General features: G+C 34.7%; 2 protein-coding genes and 1 non-coding gene across 7 annotated transcripts in view; 2 read left to right on the forward strand and 1 right to left on the reverse strand.

Moving 5' to 3' along the window:
• Nucleotides 1-4,202, forward strand: part of SRF2 (STRUBBELIG-receptor family 2) — a 40,653-nt gene extending 36,451 nt beyond the window's left edge. For 3 of the 5 annotated variants that reach the window (XM_088891862.1, XM_010259123.3, XM_010259122.3), the window contains 6 exons: nt 2,154-2,422; nt 2,523-2,788; nt 2,901-3,048; nt 3,144-3,283; nt 3,394-3,550; nt 3,758-4,202. In XM_088891862.1, coding sequence (XP_088747988.1) covers nt 2,154-2,422; nt 2,523-2,788; nt 2,901-3,048; nt 3,144-3,283; nt 3,394-3,550; nt 3,758-3,931 — 1,154 coding nt within the window. In that variant the 3' untranslated portion in view covers nt 3,932-4,202. Of the gene's footprint in view, nt 1-2,153; nt 2,423-2,522; nt 2,789-2,900; nt 3,049-3,109; nt 3,284-3,393; nt 3,551-3,757 lie in introns of all 5 variants that reach the window. The other 2 variants (XM_088891863.1, XM_088891864.1) reach the window with 2 other exon arrangements.
• Nucleotides 4,203-7,791: 3,589 nt separating this feature from the next.
• LOC104597529 (beta-glucosidase 12-like) lies at nt 7,792-14,992 on the forward strand. The gene is made up of 12 exons (XM_010259121.3): nt 7,792-8,026; nt 8,151-8,220; nt 8,299-8,357; nt 8,603-8,678; nt 8,839-8,916; nt 9,036-9,123; nt 13,123-13,378; nt 13,477-13,592; nt 13,673-13,922; nt 14,020-14,122; nt 14,255-14,363; nt 14,523-14,992. Exons 1-12 carry the CDS (start codon nt 7,841-7,843, stop codon nt 14,689-14,691), a joined length of 1,560 nt encoding a protein of 519 aa, XP_010257423.1. The 5' UTR covers nt 7,792-7,840; the 3' UTR covers nt 14,692-14,992.
• Nucleotides 14,993-20,747: 5,755 nt separating this feature from the next.
• Nucleotides 20,748-20,829, reverse strand: TRNAS-AGA (transfer RNA serine (anticodon AGA)). The gene has a single exon. It is a non-coding gene; the product is annotated as a tRNA-Ser (tRNA).
• Nucleotides 20,830-21,717: the final 888 nt, after the last annotated feature.

The raw sequence follows: 21,717 nt of genomic DNA on the forward strand, positions 1-21,717 counted from the left end.
AGCTCTTCTGGGATTTTAACTCTGTTACAGAAAATTCTATTATTTCTTTCAGCCCAAACAGACCACAAAACAGCTGCTGTAATGGTTTTCCAACTAGTTTTCCTTTCTTGTTTAGGCCTTTAATTTTCCAACAGCACGGCAGGTCCTTGACTGATCTTGGCATAACCTAGTTAATACCCAGAGCTTTCAGGAAATGTCCCCACACCAGGGAGGAAATCGGGCAGTGAATGCACAAGTGATCTGTAGTTTCTGGGTGCCACGTCTCTCCAGGTTAGATCTAGTCAAACATTTATCTAGAGCTATTGTCCAAACAAGAAATTTAGACTTGGAGGGGCTTGTTGGATTCCAATTCTGATTGGCAGGAAAAGCTGAAGGACCTGAACTGTTCAGCTTGAGAAATAAGGATTTAACAGAGAAGTAACCATCTGAATTCCATTTCCAGCTCCATTCATCCTCCAAATTTATATCTATCCTCTGATTCTGAAGCAGCCCCATCAGCTCCACACTCTCTTCCAGCTCCGAATCAAACAAATTCCTCCTGAAAATAGGGGGGGGGGGGGGGGGGGGGGGTCCAAATAATGGTTCCTCCAGAAAAGTTGTAAATCTCAGCCACTGAAGAGTCTAATGCTAGATTCCACTTTGGAAAAAGATATATGATCAAAGCATCAGTTTATCCATTTTAACTCTATATTTAATAAACTTTACAAGGTTCTTCTTCCATGTACACAAGAAATTAGGAATAGATATAGCCTGCAGTAGGGTATAATATGGTTATTTAAGAGATTCAGGTAAAAAGAAAGGGAGAGTGATTTAGGAAGAATCTTCACAAAACTTTCTGTTGTGATCTTTTTACACATTACATTGGCTAATAAAAGTGAAGAAAAATAACCATTTTTTGAAAATTCCATTAAATATTTTACTTCATTAATGGTATGCACCCTAAAATGTTTGAAGAAGCTTGGACTATCCATACCTTGAAACAAGACTTTTAAACTTCTAGTGCATGATTGAATAATCATTAGGAGCTGAGCAACTTTCTCTCTGCGTAATTTTTGATGACAAATTGATATGTCATCCCCTTGTGCAGTGTTGCTTCTATTAATTGTACTGCTGTTTTCCTCTTGTAGGTAGTCCTGTTAGCATTATTATTAGGTTTAGGTTCTACCTTCCTACAACCTTGTTCCATCAGTCATGCTTATGTCTTTTCTATATCTGTTGTATGGCATATAAACTCTTTTGGCTTTATTTCTATTTAATGATCTTGGTTTAAGATGAATTTCAGGGAGAACCTTGTTTTTAATGAGTTTGGTTTGGGGATAAATTTATGTATGGACTGACAAGTTGCATTTTTATGTTGTAGTTATCAAATCAGCCCTATTTGATGATTTTAATCTTCCATCTTATTTTGACCTTTCTTAGATAAAAATAAAAGAATTAGATCTGTAGTCTATGCCCAGATTTTGGTCACCCAATGAGCTAACTTTTGGCGAGGGAGGGAGAGTCTTCTACATGGGGTTCAGCTATTGGAAGGTTTGTGTAACGTGCACCATCTGTGCAATATGGACCAGGAACTATTTCATGTATTGCAACTGGGTCTCTGTGATTTGTTAAGATGCCATTTGTTCGGGAACACCTTGTTGATGACTCATAGCTGCATCTAGAGTTAAATGGAACTGAAGAACATTTATTTATTGAATATGAGCAATTTCTTCAGGAAGAAACTATCAAATCTGAGGCTGAAAAGATAGGATTAGAAATATATTTTATGCTTAAAGCACTTATAAAGAAGTAAAAACATTGTAAATGCTTTAAAACCAAATTTTTTGTAAAATTTGTTTGATATACAGTTGGCAATAGTTAATAATTTAAGCTTAAGGTGAGCGGTTAAATCCTGTATCAGGATGGAAATAAGAATGGAAAATACATTTCTAAGAAGGAAAATGTGGATAAAGAGACAATAATACAAGCCATGATGGAGGAGGAAATGATACACATTTATCTTCTATTTCGGGTAAGCATAGAATCCCTTGACTTGGTGTTAGTAAGTGAAACTTGTTTCTGTCTTGTGTATGCCATCTTGCTTGTATTATTTTGGCTGGAGCTATCTTATATGCATCTTCTTATTACTTGCCTTATTGGTGGTACTGCAATAGACTGTTCTCTTGCCACACCAGAAGTGAACTCCCAAAGCACGGTGAGTGGGTCTCCTGCAACGACTGCTCCAAGGCATTTACCCTCTGTTCGTCACATTAGAATTGAAAATATCTCTAGAAAAAGTTTCTCAAGAAGCAGAACTCCTGCAACTGCAAAGGCATACACTGTTGCAGAGATCCAATCTGCTACAAACAACTTCAGTGAGGACAACCTTCTTGGAGAGGGTTCTCTAGGTTCTGTTTACAAAGCGGTGTTTCCTGATGGCCAAGTATGTTTTTAATGCCTGAAATTATAAAATGAATGCTTCCGTTGTAAGTTTGATTTTATTTGAAACTCAATCAAGTTATGGATATCTCATATTTACCCAGACCTTGGCTGTGAAGAGCACAAGGATGGTGGCACTTTCTCTCCATGAAGAGGAGCAAGTCCTGGATGTTATCTTTAAGGTGGCACGTTTGAGGCATCCAAATATTGTCACACTTGTTGGCTATTGTGTGGGGGATGGACATCATCATATTGTCTATGAGTATGTCAAAAACTTCTCACTTCATGATGCTTTGCACTGCAATGCTTACAAACCTTTGCCATGGATCTGCCGTGCCAGAATTGCCCTCGGTATTGCCCGGGCACTGGAGTAAGTATTCCATATTGTTGTGTAGCTCTTTGACATGAAGCAGGAAACTAGCTATTTCCTCTTATTATTTTCTGATTTTCAGTGGTTTCATTTTTATTATATGATATTTCAGCTATATCCACCTATCATGTTTGCCTCCTTTGGCTCATAGTAATTTAAAGGCCACCAACATTTTGCTTGATGATGAGTTTATTCCTCGTTTATGTGACTGTGGGCTAGCTACTCTGAGGTCCCTTACTAGCAATAGTGTTAAACTTAAGGTATGTACTTCCTAGAGTAATAAACATATCCCTGATATAGTTAATGGGATGGTGGGGACAGGGTAGCAACTAAAATTGACCAACAATGCAAACAGGCTTCTGAAATGGCTATTAGCTATGCTGGTTATATTGCCCCTGAACATGGCCGACCTAGTCTGGATAACACAAAGAGTGATGTCTATGCTTTCGGAGTGTTGCTTTTGGAGCTTCTCACAGGAAGGAAACCTTTTGACAGGTTGGTGAATGGTTATCCTTCTTGTGAGCTATACCTTCATGTCTTGCTGCCTTCTAATTTATATCATGTTTCATGATGATGATATCTTCTCTCTTTTTTTTTCCTGGTAGTTCAAAATCAGCTGAAGAGCAATTTTTGGTGAAATGGGCCTCATCCCATTTGCATGACTATGAGTCTTTGGAAGAGATGGTTGATCCAACAATTAAACTGACTTTCTCCTCCAAGGTTCTATCCCGGTTTGCTGATATTATCTCTATCTGTATTCAGGTAAAATGAATGTGCTACTAATTAAAGCTTACATTTATTTTGAAAGAGAAATAGGTGTAGTTTAACATGTATCTCATACATAAAGGCTTGCATTTAAATTGTTGTGTGTACATTAATGCATCTGTGAAAATGTTTACTAATAAGATTTTCTAACACCAAGATGTTTATGTATATATGTATGCATGCATGTGACTGGAACTCCAACAGCCCCAACCAGAATTTAGGCCATCAATGTCTGAAATTGTGGAATCGCTTATCTTTCTGATTCAAAGGACGGACACTGCCCAAAAGAATGGCGTTGATATTGAAGCCTCAGAGATGTCTTTCAGAACATCTGAAACCCGCTTCATGGAATCTCCATTTGGCTATGCTCTCACCTAACCTTCAGAATTAGAGTTTCATTCATCATAATCCATCTGGTTCTTTTCCGTGTAATTGTAAGTTCAGTTTTGTATGAGAAAATACTACACACACAAAAAAAAAAGAAAGAATTTCTGTTTTCCTTTCCATTTTCTCTACAGTAGAGCTGTATCTGATGATGTAAAGAAAGAAAGGTTGAGGGAGCTAGAGTAGTCCAAATAATGGAATTTACATTATCTTGCACATTTACATTTCCAAGTTCCAATCTATACCTTGGATGAATTGAAACGGATATTGTGGTTCCTGTGAGTGTGGCAGTGGCACCAAAAATCAAATACCGTGAATGCCTTCTGGGTTGGGTTGGATGTTACCAAAATTCCACTTAAACATGAATTATTTATATATAAGCTCATACGTTGTTTACAGTCAATAGAGTTGCACATCAGATTGCTAGATTTGCTTGTTCTGTTCAAACTTCAAAGCATATCTGTATTTGGTAGTCGTCTGAACCATCCTTTACATGATCTCATTCTACTTGATTCATCTATAAATGAATGAATGCTCTGATGCTTCCACTTCAAAGAAAAAAAAAAAGCCTTTCTATTACTATTAAACAGATACTTCGTTTATATTTTTCCCTTCACGTCAATGGTTATAAGTTCACATTTATCTGTGCCTCACAAAGTGCGTCCCATGGGCACCCCACATGTAGATATAGATGTGTATGTAAATAGAAAGTTTAACAGTTCAGCCCACAAGGTATTCCAACTCGCGAAACTCCACTGTCTATCATCTTTTATTCTAAATGACTATCAGGATGGGATACCTAAAGTGGAAGACTAGCTTAAGCTTAATATAACGAATCTTTCAAAAAAAAAAAGGCACCCCAAATGTACATCTCAGTGTGCATTGGTAACATTTCCAAAGGTTGTCATTGGGAGATATTTCTAATACGGGTTGGGATTAGCGTTCTATGGGGCACAAATGTGAATTCAATGGTTATACCCCACAATGGTCCATCCATATTTATTCTATCCCCTCCCCAATCCACTTTAGTTTTTGGCCCCCTTCAAGAAATTCCTGGCTCCGCCCTTGGCGAGTAGATCCAGGATCCTTCCAACAGTGGATCCACATCTTCTGATGCATGTGATCCACACGCCTGTCTAAGGATGGTCCTGAACTTGGGTGGACACAAAAATCATATACAGTCAGCTGACCGGCTGAACAACCTATCATGAGTGAGATACATCAGTGCTCCATATGCATATTAAATGTAGACCCTATCTGAGCTATCCGAGCCCAATGTGTATAGAACCCTGGAGTGTTCATTGGAGATAAATTTTACCAATCATCATATGTTAATTTAGAAAATACGATTTCATTGTCTTTATTTTGGAAAATCCGATTTAGACAGAAATTGAGTTTTTGAAAGTTCACTACAAACGGACGATTTGTGGTCGGCTTGTTCTAATCCGTTAGGAGACGATTGATTTAAAAAGAAAACAAATCTAATCACATCATCGTTCTAAAATTTTCACTGTATCAGGCCCGGGTTTCCAGGGTGGATCCATTCAAATTTTAACTCGAGCCCACCCAAGTTGCCGAGTCATGGACTGCCCGGAGTTGGATTCATGCATCCCTTGAGGCTTAAATTTGGAAGAATCCTATATTTCCAACCTCCAGCCATCCAATTTGACGCGTAGACCATACATAGAGAAAGATACTTTGAAATTATCTATCCCTATGCTACTGACTGCTTGCTCATTTGTCGTTGTCGACTAGGGTTGAACTTTGAATTAAATTTGGGTTTGATCCAGTTAAACTTGAGCTTGGATTGAAAGGCCTAAGGTTTTTGTTTTTTTGGGTGATCTGAAAGGAAAGGATACAGTTGGATTAGGCCATTTAACACAGTCCATGATTTGTCCCAGAGAATAATATTAGTCTTGAAACGACCCAAAGTCCAGGGGAGGACAAGCAAGCCAGTATTCTGGTGGTGGTGGGCCACCTCCTTTTTTTTTATTGGGTCTGCAAACAAACCAAATTGAATCCGATATCGGTAGATGCAAATTTTATTTGTTTATATTCGAATTGAATTTGGATTACAATCGGATCAAAATGGGCAAAATATAATATAGTATTATTAAAATGAATGAAAAATGATTTTAATGTTGTATTTCATAAATAAAATGATGGATTGAAAATTATTTTCATGAAACTTGAATCTATGTCAACTTAATAAAAAACAAGGATAAAAGACTTAAAAATATCTTGAGTTTTCATAAATTGACTTAAACATATTTTATGGACTAATCCCACACGATTAGAATATATTCTCCATCTGAAAAAGCACATGTGAAGTCATTTAGAATTAAAAAAAAAAAAATCTTATTTTTCCCTTAGGGAAGAAGAAAAAATAAAGGAATTTTAAAATTTTGAAAGAAAATAAAAGATAAAAGAATCATAAAATATATATTTAAGTTTTTTTTTACCAAAAAACAACATTGAAACCAAATTTACTAATCTATCTACCTATATATTAATAAAGTTTGTTTCATACCCATAAGATATGAATGCCATGCAAGCCCATGTATACAATACACTGTCGTGTTTACTGTTGATAGATTACTTAGACCACTTTATCCCTAGTCCATCCAAACTCTATTTTAACATTTTACACGAGTTGGATCACCTACCAACAAAAATCATTCCAACATAATCTTACACGGCACATCTCATAATGAGACTGGACCCAACCATAAAAGTGAGACCCACAATGAATGAGAATGAGATGTGCGGTGTGGAGGGTGTTAGAATGCGTTTTGTTAGCAAATGATCAGGACTCCTTCATTGACTCCCGTGTCCTTTCCATGAAAAAGGTAATTGGGTGTGCCCAAATCAACAACCCAATGCTTTTCCCTGTTTTATTTTTACGGTTGGAATAAGCGCAGGTGATTAGGCAGACAGGCCACCAACCATACCTTTTGTTAAGTGTAATTTGGTGAATAATTAAGTAATTCGGTCAAAAGTTTGGGTTGGGCCCTAAATACCCTCTGCCCATGAAAGGTGGGTCCATGTAGAGGCTCCTTCTCCAGTTCTCCTTGCTTGATCCAATGGATGAGGCACCAAATCCAAAAGCAGTAGTATAGCCATTCAAAGCCGCCTAAAGCCCATGGTATTATTATAGCCAATAATATATAACTATATACCATATGGTCCTACAGTACTAGTACTAGGAAGTAAGAACCAAACAGATCCTTAATTTGCAATCACATGGAAAAAACATTTGTGGAAATTGATGACCACATTCATGGAATTTAATACTCTTCTTTACCAACCAAGCAAGGTGGGTTATGGGTTATTCAGATTTATTGCTTCAAGCTATAAGTATAATATAATTTTCCAAATTGCTAATTAAGCGCGTAAAGGAATGAATCAGTAGTCCCATCTGTGATCGGTGGAGTGTATTCTTCCATCCAATTAAGTCTAGAATTGAACTGCATAGTGCATTCCCACTTTATTCCACATTGATTGTTACTTATCTAGCATCCAAGCAATTACTTATTAGCAGCAAAAATCAGCCCCACTTTATTCCTTTTTCTTTGTCTTTTATTAAGGAGGTGGTGGTTCGGCGAACTTACATGAATTAATCTCAAACTCTTTAATTTTGAATGGACAATTGAATTTTAACGTTGGATATAATATTTCTTTTCGTGTACGTATAGTCTCCTTCCAGTTCGAATTTGCTCCTCACAGCACTTGGGAGCCGCACATCTGGGATATCTTTGCATCTGTAATTTATCATTATTCAAGGGGAGATGGTCCCAATGCATGTCTGCAACGTGCTGTGCTACCTACCTGCTATATATATATATATACTTTGATTAATGAATTGAAACAAATAGATTATTGATATTCATTGTGAATTGTGATATGATATATATTTCAATGGTGATTCGTGAAGGCTTATTTGCTCTCCTTAGCTTATTCCTCGTTCTGGTGGTCGAATTGTTGGGTCATGCCGAGAGTAGTGTTAGAATTAGTAATGTCTCAGCTTCATTCGGCAGAAGCAAATTTCCGTCGGATTTCGTTTTCGGAACAGCTTCAGCTTCTTATCAGGTTTGTCATCACTCTTCAATTATCTAGCTAGGTGCTGGAAATCTCATTCTATCATCACCTTCTTTATATGGAAGCTATCGGAATCAATGTGTCCGACTGTTCAGTTTTCTCATGGTTTTAACAGTATGAGGGAGCGGCAAATGAAGGCGGAAGAGGTTCATGCATTTGGGATACCTTCACTCACACATACCCAGGTTTCTCTCTCTCTCTCTCTCTCTCTCTCTCTCTCTCTCTCTCTCTGTAGCTAAACGCAGTGCATTAATGGTGTGCAGGTAAAATAAAAGACGGCAGCAATGGAGACGTTGCCATAGACTTTTATCATCGCTATAAGGTATTCTGCACTATTTTGCCTCAAAATTTCCCTCTCTTTTGCACGTTATGAGTATGAATGGTATGCAGAAAATATTTTTCATTTTTTTCTGGGGCTGCTGGGGATTTTGAGTTAATTTTGAACCATTGATTTCTGTAGGGTATGTTTGGTTTGATGGGAAGTAAGTAGAGAGAAACAGAAAAGTTATTGATGAGGAATGGTGAGATTTCTGTAATTAACCTGTTTGACATGAATGACTTATACAGGAGGACGTGGGGATAATGAAAGAAATGGGGTTGGATGCCTTCAGGTTCTCTATATCTTGGTCCAGAATATTGCCAAGTAAATACTTGTTTTGTTGGTTTTTTGGCAAACTAAATATATTACTTGGTTATTGCCTAATTATTTCATTAATCTATCTATCTGTAGTTATTTCTTCATTTCTTTCTTATTTCCATATTAATTTATCTTTTTTTTTTTCTGAATGTTATTGAAATCTCAGATGGAAAGTTAAGTGGGGGAATGAATAGGGAAGGCATCACATTCTACAACAATCTCATCAATGAGCTTTTATCCAAAGGTTTACAACCTCTCTCTCTCATCTCATAAGTCATTGGGCCATGATGATGAGAACCTTAATCGTTCTCTGTTGTTTCAATTTCAGGTTTTCTCTTATTGATTGCTTAATTTCATGTGTAGGTATTCAACCTTTTGCGACTCTCTTCCACTGGGATCTTCCACAAGCACTAGAAGATGAGTATGGTGGTTTTCTAAATGCTAAAATTGTGTAAGTGGCTCCTAACAATTCTAATTCTATCCCTAGTTAGAGAGCTAATATTTAATTAATCTGCTGCAACCGTGGTCACACAACTTTCTTACAACCTTCCGTTGAAACACTGACAGGCAGGTCAGTGATGGAATTAAATTTCAAAATTCAAACGTCGATCACTTGAGCTACTTTTTAAATTTTAAATAAAATTTCATCACTGGGTGCCCACATGATCTCATTGAGGGTCAGAAGAAGAAAAGTGTTGTGAGTTGTGACCACAGCAGATACAGACACGGGTGGGAGACATGCCCCACCCCAATGGTTCCACGCATATTTACTAAAACAACCCCTATAATTTGTAACTGTTTTATTTTATTGACCTTTTGTTTGCAACTATTTGTATTTCTGTGGGCATGGACCCAGTTTTTTTTTTTCCTTTTCTTGATTAAATTACTTGGTGTTATGGTCAAATCTTGGACCGTGAAGAAGTTGTAGTTTTAGATCAACCACTTTGTATAAAATCTGTACTACTATAAAAAGTAGGAATAGCTTTTAAAATTTTTAGAATTTTTGTTGACTAAAATACTCCCCCCCCCCATTTTTGAAATATGGTCCTTTTGTTGTAGGGGTAGAAAATGTAAATTGAATACTATTATTGAATGCATTCAATTCCTTCTCATTAAATCTTACAAAGCCTTAATTTATTTTGATCACTAAATTCCTCTAATTAAATTTATATATAATAAATTAATAATTCCAATAACATAAAAAATTACACTTTTAAAATCTACATGGGAAAATGGTGTCTACATCTAGGTGGTGGTAAGAAATTAAACCATTTTGGGTCAAATGGGTCAATTCATGTTGCCACAATTAATACTAACGGGACCCATGCAATGCATAGGAAAATCTGAAAGATTTAATAATTTTATTTATTATTAATTAATATTAAATTAATAATCAAAATTTCTTGTTAATTAACTAAAAGTATTCAAAGCTATTGTTAATATCTAAAATTTTAATAATTGTATTTTCATTTAATGTTGATTTACAGAAAATAATTATTGTTAATTTAATATGAATAAGTATTTTTTAATAAATTTATTTTTATTAATAATTTATAGTAATTTTAATAATTCTTATTATTTTTATTATTTTTAAATGAAAATTTGATTAACTTTAAATAAATAAAAATAATTACAAAAACTAACATTTTTATTAGTTTAACTAATAATTAACAATTATATAGGAATGGCAATGGGGTGGGTTAAGGGTGGGGCACCCCATCCCTTCCCCTACCCCATAGTCAAGACACTCTACCCCAACACCACCCCGTCCCCAGTGTTAGGCGGGTTCAAGGCAAGGCAACCACTCAATGTCGGGCAAGTTCAGGGGCAAGACACTCTACTCCTCATCAAGGATGGGGAATCCTCGAATTTCCTCGTCCCGTCCCCAGTATTGGGCAGGTTCAAGTAGAGCTGTCAATCGGGTCGTGTTGGGCCGAGCCTTGGGCCATGCTAGGCTGCGAACAAGGCCAAGCTATGAAAGGTCATATATATATATGCTTCTTAAATTATTAATAAATATGAATTTACTATTAGGAAATATAAATTAGTTTATTAATTTATTACTAAATTAATATAATATTAGTTTATAAAGTATATTGAAAATAAGACATTTTTTGTATAGATCGGGCTTCAGGCTCGAGCTTGAACTTTGGGCTTTATACAAGGGTTGGGCTCGGACTCAAGATCTAGGCCTGATGGTTGGGTTGGGCTTGGCCTCAGGCTTGCACATTTTCTGTTGATAAAGAGGCCCATGTTAATTATACAATTTTGATTTTTTATAAATTAATTTTTTTATTTAACTATAGTCTACTATAAAAAAATATATAACATTTCTATATATATATATTAATATAAAATTTGTTATTTAAATATTATATAATAATATTTATCATATATGCATATAACTTCCAAGTTGAGCTTATTAGGGGTTGTATAGCTTGGGCCCTATCCGCTAAAGCCATCATTGGACTCTAAAAGCTTGATACCCAATTATACTTCGGATCTGATTATCCCTAATAATGTGTGGACGTGGCTAATTATCCTTGATAATGTGTGGGCATGGTGCATATCTCAGTTAGACCTAACTCAAAAGAAAATAGTTGCTTGAGCCTGCAAATTTTTAGATCTAATTAGGTTAGGTTAAGTTATAAACGATTTGTTGTTTTTATTATTAATTATTAAAATATTGTTAGCTATTAAAATATTGTAATTATTAAATTACTGTATTTATTTAAAATACAAAAATTTTTCGAAATTATCACATTTTCAGAAATATTGCTAATTTCTTGCCTAAAACTAATAAAATGTAATTTTTTGGTAATTAAATGTAATTTTCTACTATTTATAGCTTGAATTATAATTACTGTTAGTTACAATTTAAAAATAATTATTGTTAATTATATTACTATTAATAATATAAATACATTATTTTTTCGTTATTATTCAGTATTTTTTGCAATAAAATATAATTAATTTATTTTTTAATTATTTTTAGTATTTTAATTAAGCTTTATGTTTTCAGAACTTTTGGATTTTTAATTGATTTTTGGTGTTTTTTCATTATTATTCAGTAATTTTTGCATATGTGTATTTTTCAATAATTTTCAGTATTTTAATCATTTATTTTTGCATATTATTCACTACAAAATTAATTTGCATTTGCTTTCAGTAAAAATAAATTAAATAACTAAATAAATACCATCATTAATATAAAATTCAACTAATTTTCAATATTTTTCAATAATTTATGGCTCGGGTATTTTTTAATAATTTTTGTTATTTTTTAAAAATAAAATACTTTTAATTGTACTTTTTAATTATTTTCAGTAAATACCCTTATTAATATAAAATATTTTTTATTTTTCAATAATTTTTAATTATTTTTAGTATTTTAATTATGTTTATGTTTTTCAGAATTTTTTGGATTTTTAATTAATTGTTGGTATTTTAAAACTATCAATTAAGGTCTTAACTCATAAGTTATCTAATAATATTATTAAAACTATCAATTAATATTTTTATATTTGAATTTATTATTTTTATTGGTGTTTATTAAGTTGGACTTTTAAGTGGAATTGAAACACATTTTTAACATTTACTAAGTTTTGTTAATATTTATTTTTAGTGTAGGTTTAGTGGATTTTTAAATTAATAATTTTTTGATTGTTTAACCTCAACCTATTTATATTATTTGATTTATATCATGGTTTTCAAAACCGGACTGGACCGAAAAAGCCAGGGTGATGGGTTCCGTTTTACCCCAGAACCGTTATTTTGTCAAAAACCGTTGATTTGGTCAGCAAACCGTTGACCTTGGAGGTCAAACCATTTGAACTATCCAACGGTTTTGTTCGCTTTTTATTTTCTATTTTTTGTTAAAACGGGTTGTCCATTCGGTTCAAATGGTCGGACCATTCAACTTGAGAACCAGACCTTTGACCGATTTGTTGTTCGGTTCGATTTTAAAAATATTGATTTATATTATTACTATAATACACCAATTTGATATGTTCCCAATACCAAAAATGATGAGGCATTACTATAAATAATATAGTAATAATACACCATGACGGATTCGGCCGATGATAATACTAAAAATGATAAAAATGATGAAATGATGACGGGGATGTACTGTGGGAAATTATCTTGTGGGGGTTGATTTCAACTAGAGAGATGCATGGGAATGACAAACGTCTCCTGCAAAAGCTTTTAGCCTTTTATTACAAATTCATTTGAGTAGTTCAGATATTCTTACGTGGATTTAAAAAAGGAAAACTTGAAAATTTGAGAAATTAAGAAAAGGGTGGGGGAGAAAAATTTGAGAGACGTGCTGACATATATATATATATATATATATATATATATATATATATATATAAAAGATGTGAAAGAACCCTAAAATAATAAACTTGGGTGATGGGTCACCTGATGAGATTGGATGTAAAAAAAGGGATGACTTCCGAGACTACGCGGAGCTTTGCTACAAAGAGTTCGGTGATCGCGTGAAGCACTGGATCACTTTAAATGAGCCATCGACCTTTAGCTCTTCCGGCTACGCCACCGGCACCTTTGCTCCCGGCCGATGTTCTTCATGGCTGAACCGAAACTGCACCGGTGGGAATTCCGGGACCGAGCCCTACGCCGTAGCCCACAACCAGCTTCTTGCTCACGCTGCCGCTGTGAAGGTGTACAAGGAAAAGTACCAGGTAATTAAGTTAATTTCTGGTGGGCCAAGGATCGTGGATCGACTGTATCATCTGTATGGTTCATGTCCCAGAGGTTGACGCATCTCCATTATTGGCAGGCATCTCAGAAAGGCAAGATTGGAATCACGCTGGTGGCACCTTGGTTTGTGCCCTTCTCCGACGACCAATCCAGCAAAGATGCTGCTCGACGAGCTATGGATTTCGTATTTGGATGGTGAGTACTAGTCATCTGCAGTACTCTTTTCTCCTATCTGATCAGTGCAAGCCGGAAGAGAATATGATTTTTGATTACAGGTACACCGACCCATTGACCTATGGCGACTATCCAGACAGCATGCGAGCTCTCGTGGGAAATCGGTTGCCAAAATTCTCACAAGACCGGTCCATTGCAGTGAAGGGATCGTTTGATTTCCTGGGATTAAATTACTACTCTGCTGCTTATGCAGCCAACGCTTCCACCTCCAACTCTGTTCCCGCAAGCTACCTTATCGATTCTCGAGTGACTTTGACATCGCAACGGAACGGTGTCCCCATAGGTCCAAAGGTATTATTGGTTTCATATCAGCATCTAATCGATCAATCAACTCATTCTATTAAATAAATGGATTAATTAGCAGTTTATGTGTTTGATTAATTTACAGTCTGGTTCGGATTGGCTTTATGTATACCCAAGAGGAATTCGAGACATGTTGCTCTATGTGAAGGCACGATACAATAATCCAACCATTTATATTACAGAGAATGGTGAGCAAATCACGTACAGTTGATCTGCGCAGTTTCTTTCTGTAATTAATTTTTCCCATCTCATGAAACGTTGATGGTCACAAGTGGAAGCTGCTGATATATATTATTTTCTTCAATTGATTTATTTGTCAGGAGTTTCAGAGGTAGACAACAGTACATTGACGTTGGAGGAAGCCCTGAGAGATGACTTGAGAATAGATTATCATCGTCGCCATTTCTGTTTCCTTCAAAGAGCCATTCAGTGAGTTGGGATTCCTTCGTTCTTTTCTTTGTGTTTTCCCCTTCCATTTCATTCTTGCATTGAAATTGAAACTACAGAAGATTGATGGGTACTGAGAAAACATTAATGTGAAAGACTGAAGTGAACGAATGTTGGTTTTTTTTTTTTTTTGACATACAGGGAGGGTGTGAAAGTGAAGGGATACTTTGCATGGTCGCTTTTGGACAACTTCGAATGGAGTTCTGGTTACACAGTTCGGTTTGGTATTAACTACGTGGACTACAAAGATGGGTTGAAGAGATATCCAAAGCATTCCGCCTCTTGGTTCAAAAATTTCCTCCAAAGATAGCCCAGGCCCAGGCAATTACTATGACTCTTGTGCTGATCGAGTAAATAAGCAGAGGACATCTATCTGCTCTTTTCTTTTCCCTTTTTGACTTTCTTTATGTCTTAGTTAAAAGCAATAATAAATTACCTAGAAGGTGAAGCCCAGTTTTTTAAATCTTAGTCCAGTCCACCCAAATTGTAGCCCCAACTTCGCTAGGCATGTCAAGACACTCCTGTATGAGTGTGACTGTGTGAGAAACTGAGGATAGCAAATTTGGGCTGCCAAGCCTACCATCAATTTTGATTTTGATAAGTCATGCACTAATTTAATGATCAAGAATTGAATAATGAATCAAGAACAATTGCCTTAAGTACTTTTGGGATCTTCTACCCAAAAAAGTACTTTGGGATCGGATATGATTCAATGGGCAAATCATACACAACATCAGCAAAATGGGTTGCCATTTTGTTCCCTTGACAAATAGCAAGAAGGTAGGAGAGATCGGCTTCTGCTTCAAGGAATTAAGGAATTGTATGAACGGTATCAACACGGTCTTATGAACATTGAAGCGAACCAAATTCCGAAAACCTAGAAAAATTAGATAATCACCCAGAAAACAGGATCCAATTTCGGTTTTTGCTTTTACAAACATTGCGTTCATCCTCAACGTATTTCGTGGCGAAAAGGTCTTTCATCCTCTTCTTCCTCATAAGCCTTGCTACCCAGAAATTCCATGATCCAATATCTATTTATTATCATTATTATAAGAGAAAATTATTACACCATCATATATATTGTACCTAAAATTAATCATTTTATTGGAATTTAATATCTTGGTCAGTATGCAAGATTTTATGTGCTCCTAACTCTTACATTACAACTCAAAACTTTGCTTTACGTTTCAATCTCAACCAGCCCCTCAGTTTCTTATTTAATCAGTATTTGTTAGAACTATTATTGTAATACTTTCTATGGGAAGACTTTGATAAAAAAAAAAATTGCCAATAAAGTAATAACTTGGATGAATATTTTCATGAGCACCTAGAATTTTCCTAAGTTACGGGTTTGCTTGAAAGCACGAAGGCTAATAAAGGTTCTTTTTGATTTGTGAGCACCTAGAATTGCCATATATTAATAAATTTTATTTTATGAGCACTGGAGACCATTGTAGTCATTGTAATGGTTGAAGTTTATAACATTTAGAGAAAAAAGAAAAATTAAAAAAAAAATCGAAGAGAGACAAACAGAGAGAGAGAGAGAGAATGATCTTATTGGGGACTGGTGAGAGTTTATATTATTTAGATAACCTTGTTTTAATATATAGATATAGATTTGGGATTAATGGGATGAGGGAAAATGGAATGAACATTGACTATTGGAGAGAGAGTAGGGGTGAGCATAGATCAGTTCAATTTGGTTCCGAGGCCAAACCTAGAACTTACCCTATAGGTGTCAGTTCCAGGTCTTTGGAACCAGGGCCTACTTAGAACCTACCCTATAGGGGTTAGTTTTAGGTAGGGGTGTTCATTTGATCAGTTTGGTTCAGTTTGATTCAGAAAATGGAGCTTAACCAACATTTCGGAACCGAACCAAACTGAAATAGAGTCGAAACCAAAGCAAATTTAAATCGGTTTGATTCGGTTTTAATTTGGTTAGTTAAGATATAAATGTATTTTATATTTATATTAATAATTATTATTAAAATATATCAATATCTATACTTAAAATGCATATTATATATTATTATTAATATAAATAGTAATGTTAATATTAATATGCATATTTATAATTAAAAATATAAATATATGTATTTAATTTGGTTTATGGTTCGGTTCGGTTGACTTTTTTCTCAAACCGAAAACCAAAATTTCTAAAATTTAAAAACCAAACCGAATCGAAAATTGAAACAACCAAACCAAATTAACTAATTCGATTCGGTCCGGTTTGGTTTGGTTTTCAATTTGACAACTGAATTTGAACACCTAGTGTTCTAGGGTCAATTTTGGCCCTGGTGGTTCTAGGGCCTACCCAAGGTAATTTAATATTATAATTTAAAACTTATATTAATTTTATTGAATAAATTAAGTAATTTAATATTATGTTATATTAAAAAATAATAAGTATGATAAATAATTATTATTTTTATTAATGATTGACAAAATTTAGAGAGAAAAAGAAAGTAAAGTTGCGATTGGAAACAAAGTAAATCCAAATCTATAAGCTATAAACTGACATTTTACCTATTTAATTAAATACAAATCGGTTCACTTCTTTATGTTTGATTTACTCTTTTCTCGTTGGGCACCAATGACTTAAATGAATAAGGAAACTTTTGCCAACACTTGGAAACTTACACCGATGAAAAAAGTATTGAATGGATCCGTAGGCGTTCTGACCGCTGGATTTCTTGAAGATCCCTTTTATCACCAAAGTACTTAGATCAAAAGCATGAACCCTCCATACCTTGGAGATCCCTTTTAATCACGGGAAGGATTTGATAGATTAACACATTCGCAGGGATAAAGCCACTCCCAACCGCCCAAGGGGATGCCGACAATCCTAGAAAGATCTTAGCTGAGATGCTTGAAATCCACTGGTTCCAAGATCTCTTTAGGCTATCGGTGTTACAGGAGTTGTATTGTCAGGGGTGGTTGTTATAGAACTGAACCCAAATATAATCGAGTAGCCTGGTATTCAGGGCATCGTTGAGATACCTATCGGGAAAAGGGCACTGAGTAATTGTCTGATATACCCCTAAAAGCGATGTAAATCCTAATCCAATCCAAAATTGGCCCATTGACGCCCCTATTAACGCCCATACATCATACCACACGTGACTACATGAGGTTCTAGAAAAGTTATAGCTACTTGGGCTAAGCAATGGGCCAGGGTGTTGTGTTAACTTTTCTATTTATATAGCAAAAAAAAAAAAAAAAATCTGAAAGTTGCTTCAAAAGGTGACATTCAAAACTTCTTGACCATCCAGGCATATCAAAAGGCAATGCCAGTTGTTTGTAGCATCACATTTCAGCCCTTGGTAAATAGTCATAAGCTCAGCCTCATCTGCTAACCCCAACCTTCCTCCATAATTAAGCCCATCAAAAGTAGTTGGTTAGAAAACCAAAGTCTACCATAAGAACTGATATTAGATGAACTTGTGCGGGCCACCATCATAGAGTAGGATAGCAAATATATTTATTTGAAAACAATAATCGACAAAAGGTTGTACCAAATCGACCTGTTGATATAAATTAATATTTAATAATTCACACAATCAATATGCATCATACCACTTGATATAAATTACAAGTAAAAAGGATTTGAAGTTAAATCTTTAGGCTGATGGGTAAATAAATTTATCAGTACGTCATGCTTTGATTATTTGTCTTTGTTATATGGGTTTTATTATCGTCATCATCGTTATTATTATTATTCACACAATCTTTTCAATTCTTTGGTACAGCTCAGAGAAATGGAATCCCTATTGGTCCAAAGGTGTGAGAGCTAGCCTTATTGTTTTTTTTTAATTTTTCCTTCGCTTTGGTTTTTAATCTTCATGACCTGATCTCGAAGAGTTCATGTTTCAGAAATATGGATCAAACCCAAGTTAATTATTTAGCCAAAAAAACAATTATCACACAAAATTACAAATACGCTAACAAGAATAACCCAAATTTCCTGATTTTCTTTCTTTGGGATGGATAGACTCAAGTCTGAAGCTGATATAGATGTTTGCAAATGGAGCAATCTAACTAATTAACATAGAAAGAAACCAATTTCATTTTATATAAATTTTCAGACAGCAGTATCTTGGCTCAGTGTTTATCCCAAGGGAACTCGAGATCTTCTGGTGTACACAAAGAGAAGATATAAAAATCCAGTTATTTACATCACGGAAAATGGTAAGAGGCTACTGATTTCACTTACACATTGCAGTACTGCAGGCAGCCATGATTGATATTGAGTTAAAAAGCAATTCGTTGAAATGGAATTCTTTGTGCAGGGTTCCCTGAATTCAATGACAGTACGCTGTACGCTGACATTGGAGGAAGCCCTCAAGGATAATGCCAGAATGAACTTCTACCGTGACCACCTTGCATTTCTTCTGAAAGCCATTAATTGAGTATTTTAAAATTGAAATATAAGAATACTACCAAAAAATAAAAAAGATCATAGAACCAATTTTATTAAAACCAATCAGAAAACAGAAACCACATTTTTGTCAGGATGGTGAATCACTGGTTCAACTATTTGGGTCAAGTTAAATTGGTTGAGCCGGAACAGTACAAATTGAACAATAAAAATAGATGAATTAAAAAATTATAGTAGGTTTGTATATCTTTGATATTATATTTATCATATTAAAAACATAAGTATAATAAATAAGAAGTATTGTTTATGGCTACAAATAAGTTGGACCAGATCTGATTCCAATCCGAATTCCATATGGTAAGAATTGGATTTGGATATCTCCCTGATCCTAACAAATCAGACCAAATAGGAAAAGTTGATCCATTTAGTTAATGGGTCGAATTCAATATACCCCAATTTAATCCGTTAGTTATGAAATATTATATATATTATATCATTAAGTTTTTTATTACAATTCAAGTTGAATCCGATTTGGATATCTGATAAAGTATTCAAATTTGTATCATAATTTTGAAAATATGATGGGTTCTTAATAAATTCAGATCAATTGGATTTATCATCGAATTTGGATGCATATATCAATGTGATCCGATCCATTTGCAGCCCTAGTATTATTATTAATGATGGAGATGGTTAAAAGTACTAAAACACAAAACCAAAAAGAGAACAACAGCTCTTACCCGTGACTCATTAACCGGGTCAAGTGGTTTGATGATTAAATTGGTTGGGCCATGGGATCATAGGGAGGTTCTTTTTAAATTTAATTATGTACTGCATGTAAGCTTTGTTAATAGATGTTGAATTGAACTTTATTGCAGGAAGGGTGTGGAGGTGAGGGGATATTTTGCATGGTCGCTTTTGGACAATTTCGAATGGGCTGACGGTTTCACTATTCGATTTGGTATCAACTATGTGGATTACAAAGATAGATTGAAGCGATACCCTAAGCAATCCGCCATTTGATTAAAAAAATTCCTAAACAAATAGCCAAATAGGGGAGTAAAAAACTTGTATAGGAGTGTAGATTCATGAAGCCAAATAAATAAATACTAATAAATAGATAAATAAAACCTTAGTATGTTATTTGACTGCAATTGCTTTGGCTTAAAAGGGTGTTGCCACAAATGGCAATATCTGTGCTTCTCAAGGTATCTGCCCCTACCCGCCTTAATGGGGTAGTTTTTCTTTCTTTCTTTTTTCCCTTGAAAAAAAAAAAAAAAAAACAGATTTTGAGGCGATACATGTTATGATACAGGTATGGATATATGGTGCTAGGCTAACTGCTGGAGTCATGAACTTATGTATTAGATGTTGAATTTAATAATATTTTGAATTTTATGTGAAAGATAATTGATATTTTATTTTTTTTGCATGTTTTAATCAAATAATTAGAAGTCTTGATACTTGTTCATATTATTTTTCTTATTTACTATTTATATATAATAAGAAATAATAAAAAATTAAATGCATATTCTAAACCCAACCTATCAACCTGACTCATCCCACCCTCAAAATGCGGGAAGGATAGGTTTGAAGAGGATTTTGCATTTTCAAATAAGGTTCAACTATGATATGGAAAAGATATGATATTTGAAAATTTTCTGATCAATTAATTGAAATCATAAACGTGATACCCAATCAGGTGTTATTTATCAAAAGGGTTTGACTATGATATAAAAAAGATATGATATCTAAAAATTTTCTGACCAATCAATTGAAATCATAAAGGTGATAACCAATCAGATGTTATTTATCAAATTTCACTAAGGGTTTTGAAGAGGATATAGATTGGAACGTCTAAAGAGGCGAATAGGGTTTTGAATTTACAAATTAGCCCACCATTAACCCGCCCCAATGGTATTAGCCAACTTCATAAAATATGAAATGCTATCAAAATAATAATTCTGAGTTGAAATGATTATAAGCGTGGGCGGCAGGATTCGGACCTGCGCGAGTAGAGACCACATGATTTCTAGTCATGCCCGATAACCACTCCGGCACGCCCACTTAGATGTTAAAGCAATGTGATCACAACTATAATATTATTATATAGACCGCCATATTAAGATGCTGCTTAAAGTTTCATGTAGAGCGGTTTGGTTCCACTCATATTAGTTTGGATTTTATGTATAATTAATGTAAAGCAAAATCTTGCTCGTGCAGTGCGCACAGACTGGCTTTGCCCTTCTGATCAGATCATGTTTGTCTGGACTACATGATTGATGGGAAGCATGTCCACTAGTTAGATGGTCAAATTGAATACTAAAATGTTGATCGGATGAAATGAATAACGGCGGGAGGCAGGTTTCTTGGTTTCTCAGTCTCACGATGGAGTATTTCTTCAATAACAAGCTCAACAATGGTGCTGCCCAACCCCATCAACCTTGATTTCATTTTAGGATTCTTTCCTTTTTTTTGGATTTTAAGGAGGGGGAGTCCGTCAATGGGGTTTTGATTCCCCTTTCACCCTTTCAAGATATTGATGTTGGTATTTCAGATTCATGTGGAGACTGTGATAATAATTTTTTCTGGGTATCATTTCTAATTGGAAAAGTTATTTATATTAGTTTTTGAGATTCATGTAGGCTCCATTGAAAAATTAATTTCTTTGGGTATCATTTACCATCTTTTAAGTATATGTTTGGCAGCGATGTTGCATATATAGTACTGTTTTATGAGAAAACGTAATCTTTTTTTTGTTAGGAAACATTACTGTCAGGTAGGACGTTTCATGGGGCAATAGAAATACCTTACGTTTGGTACCAATGCTTCATATCTATCTTCAGCATTGGTACTCACTATAGGAAGTCTGTATCACTACCACATCATGTCATTCTTGATTTCCAAGGCATGGTTTGGAATACCGATTTTTTCAACGTGATGCTAATGTGTCAC

This window comes from Nelumbo nucifera, chromosome 7 (assembly GCF_055504915.1).
Source record: "Nelumbo nucifera cultivar China Antique chromosome 7, China Antique-T2T, whole genome shotgun sequence".
In the NCBI taxonomy this organism is placed as follows: domain Eukaryota; kingdom Viridiplantae; phylum Streptophyta; class Magnoliopsida; order Proteales; family Nelumbonaceae; genus Nelumbo; species Nelumbo nucifera.

Excerpts from the sequence above, each read along its gene's own strand:
- LOC104597529 (XM_010259121.3), top strand. The coding sequence starts at position 7,841 with ATGATATATATTTCAATGGTGATTCGTGAAGGCTTATTTGCTCTCCTT. Across the intron at positions 8,917-9,035 it reads CAATGAGCTTTTATCCAAAG|GTATTCAACCTTTTGCGACT; the intron begins GTTTACAACCTC and ends TTTCATGTGTAG. Across the intron at positions 13,379-13,476 it reads TGTACAAGGAAAAGTACCAG|GCATCTCAGAAAGGCAAGAT; the intron begins GTAATTAAGTTA and ends CATTATTGGCAG.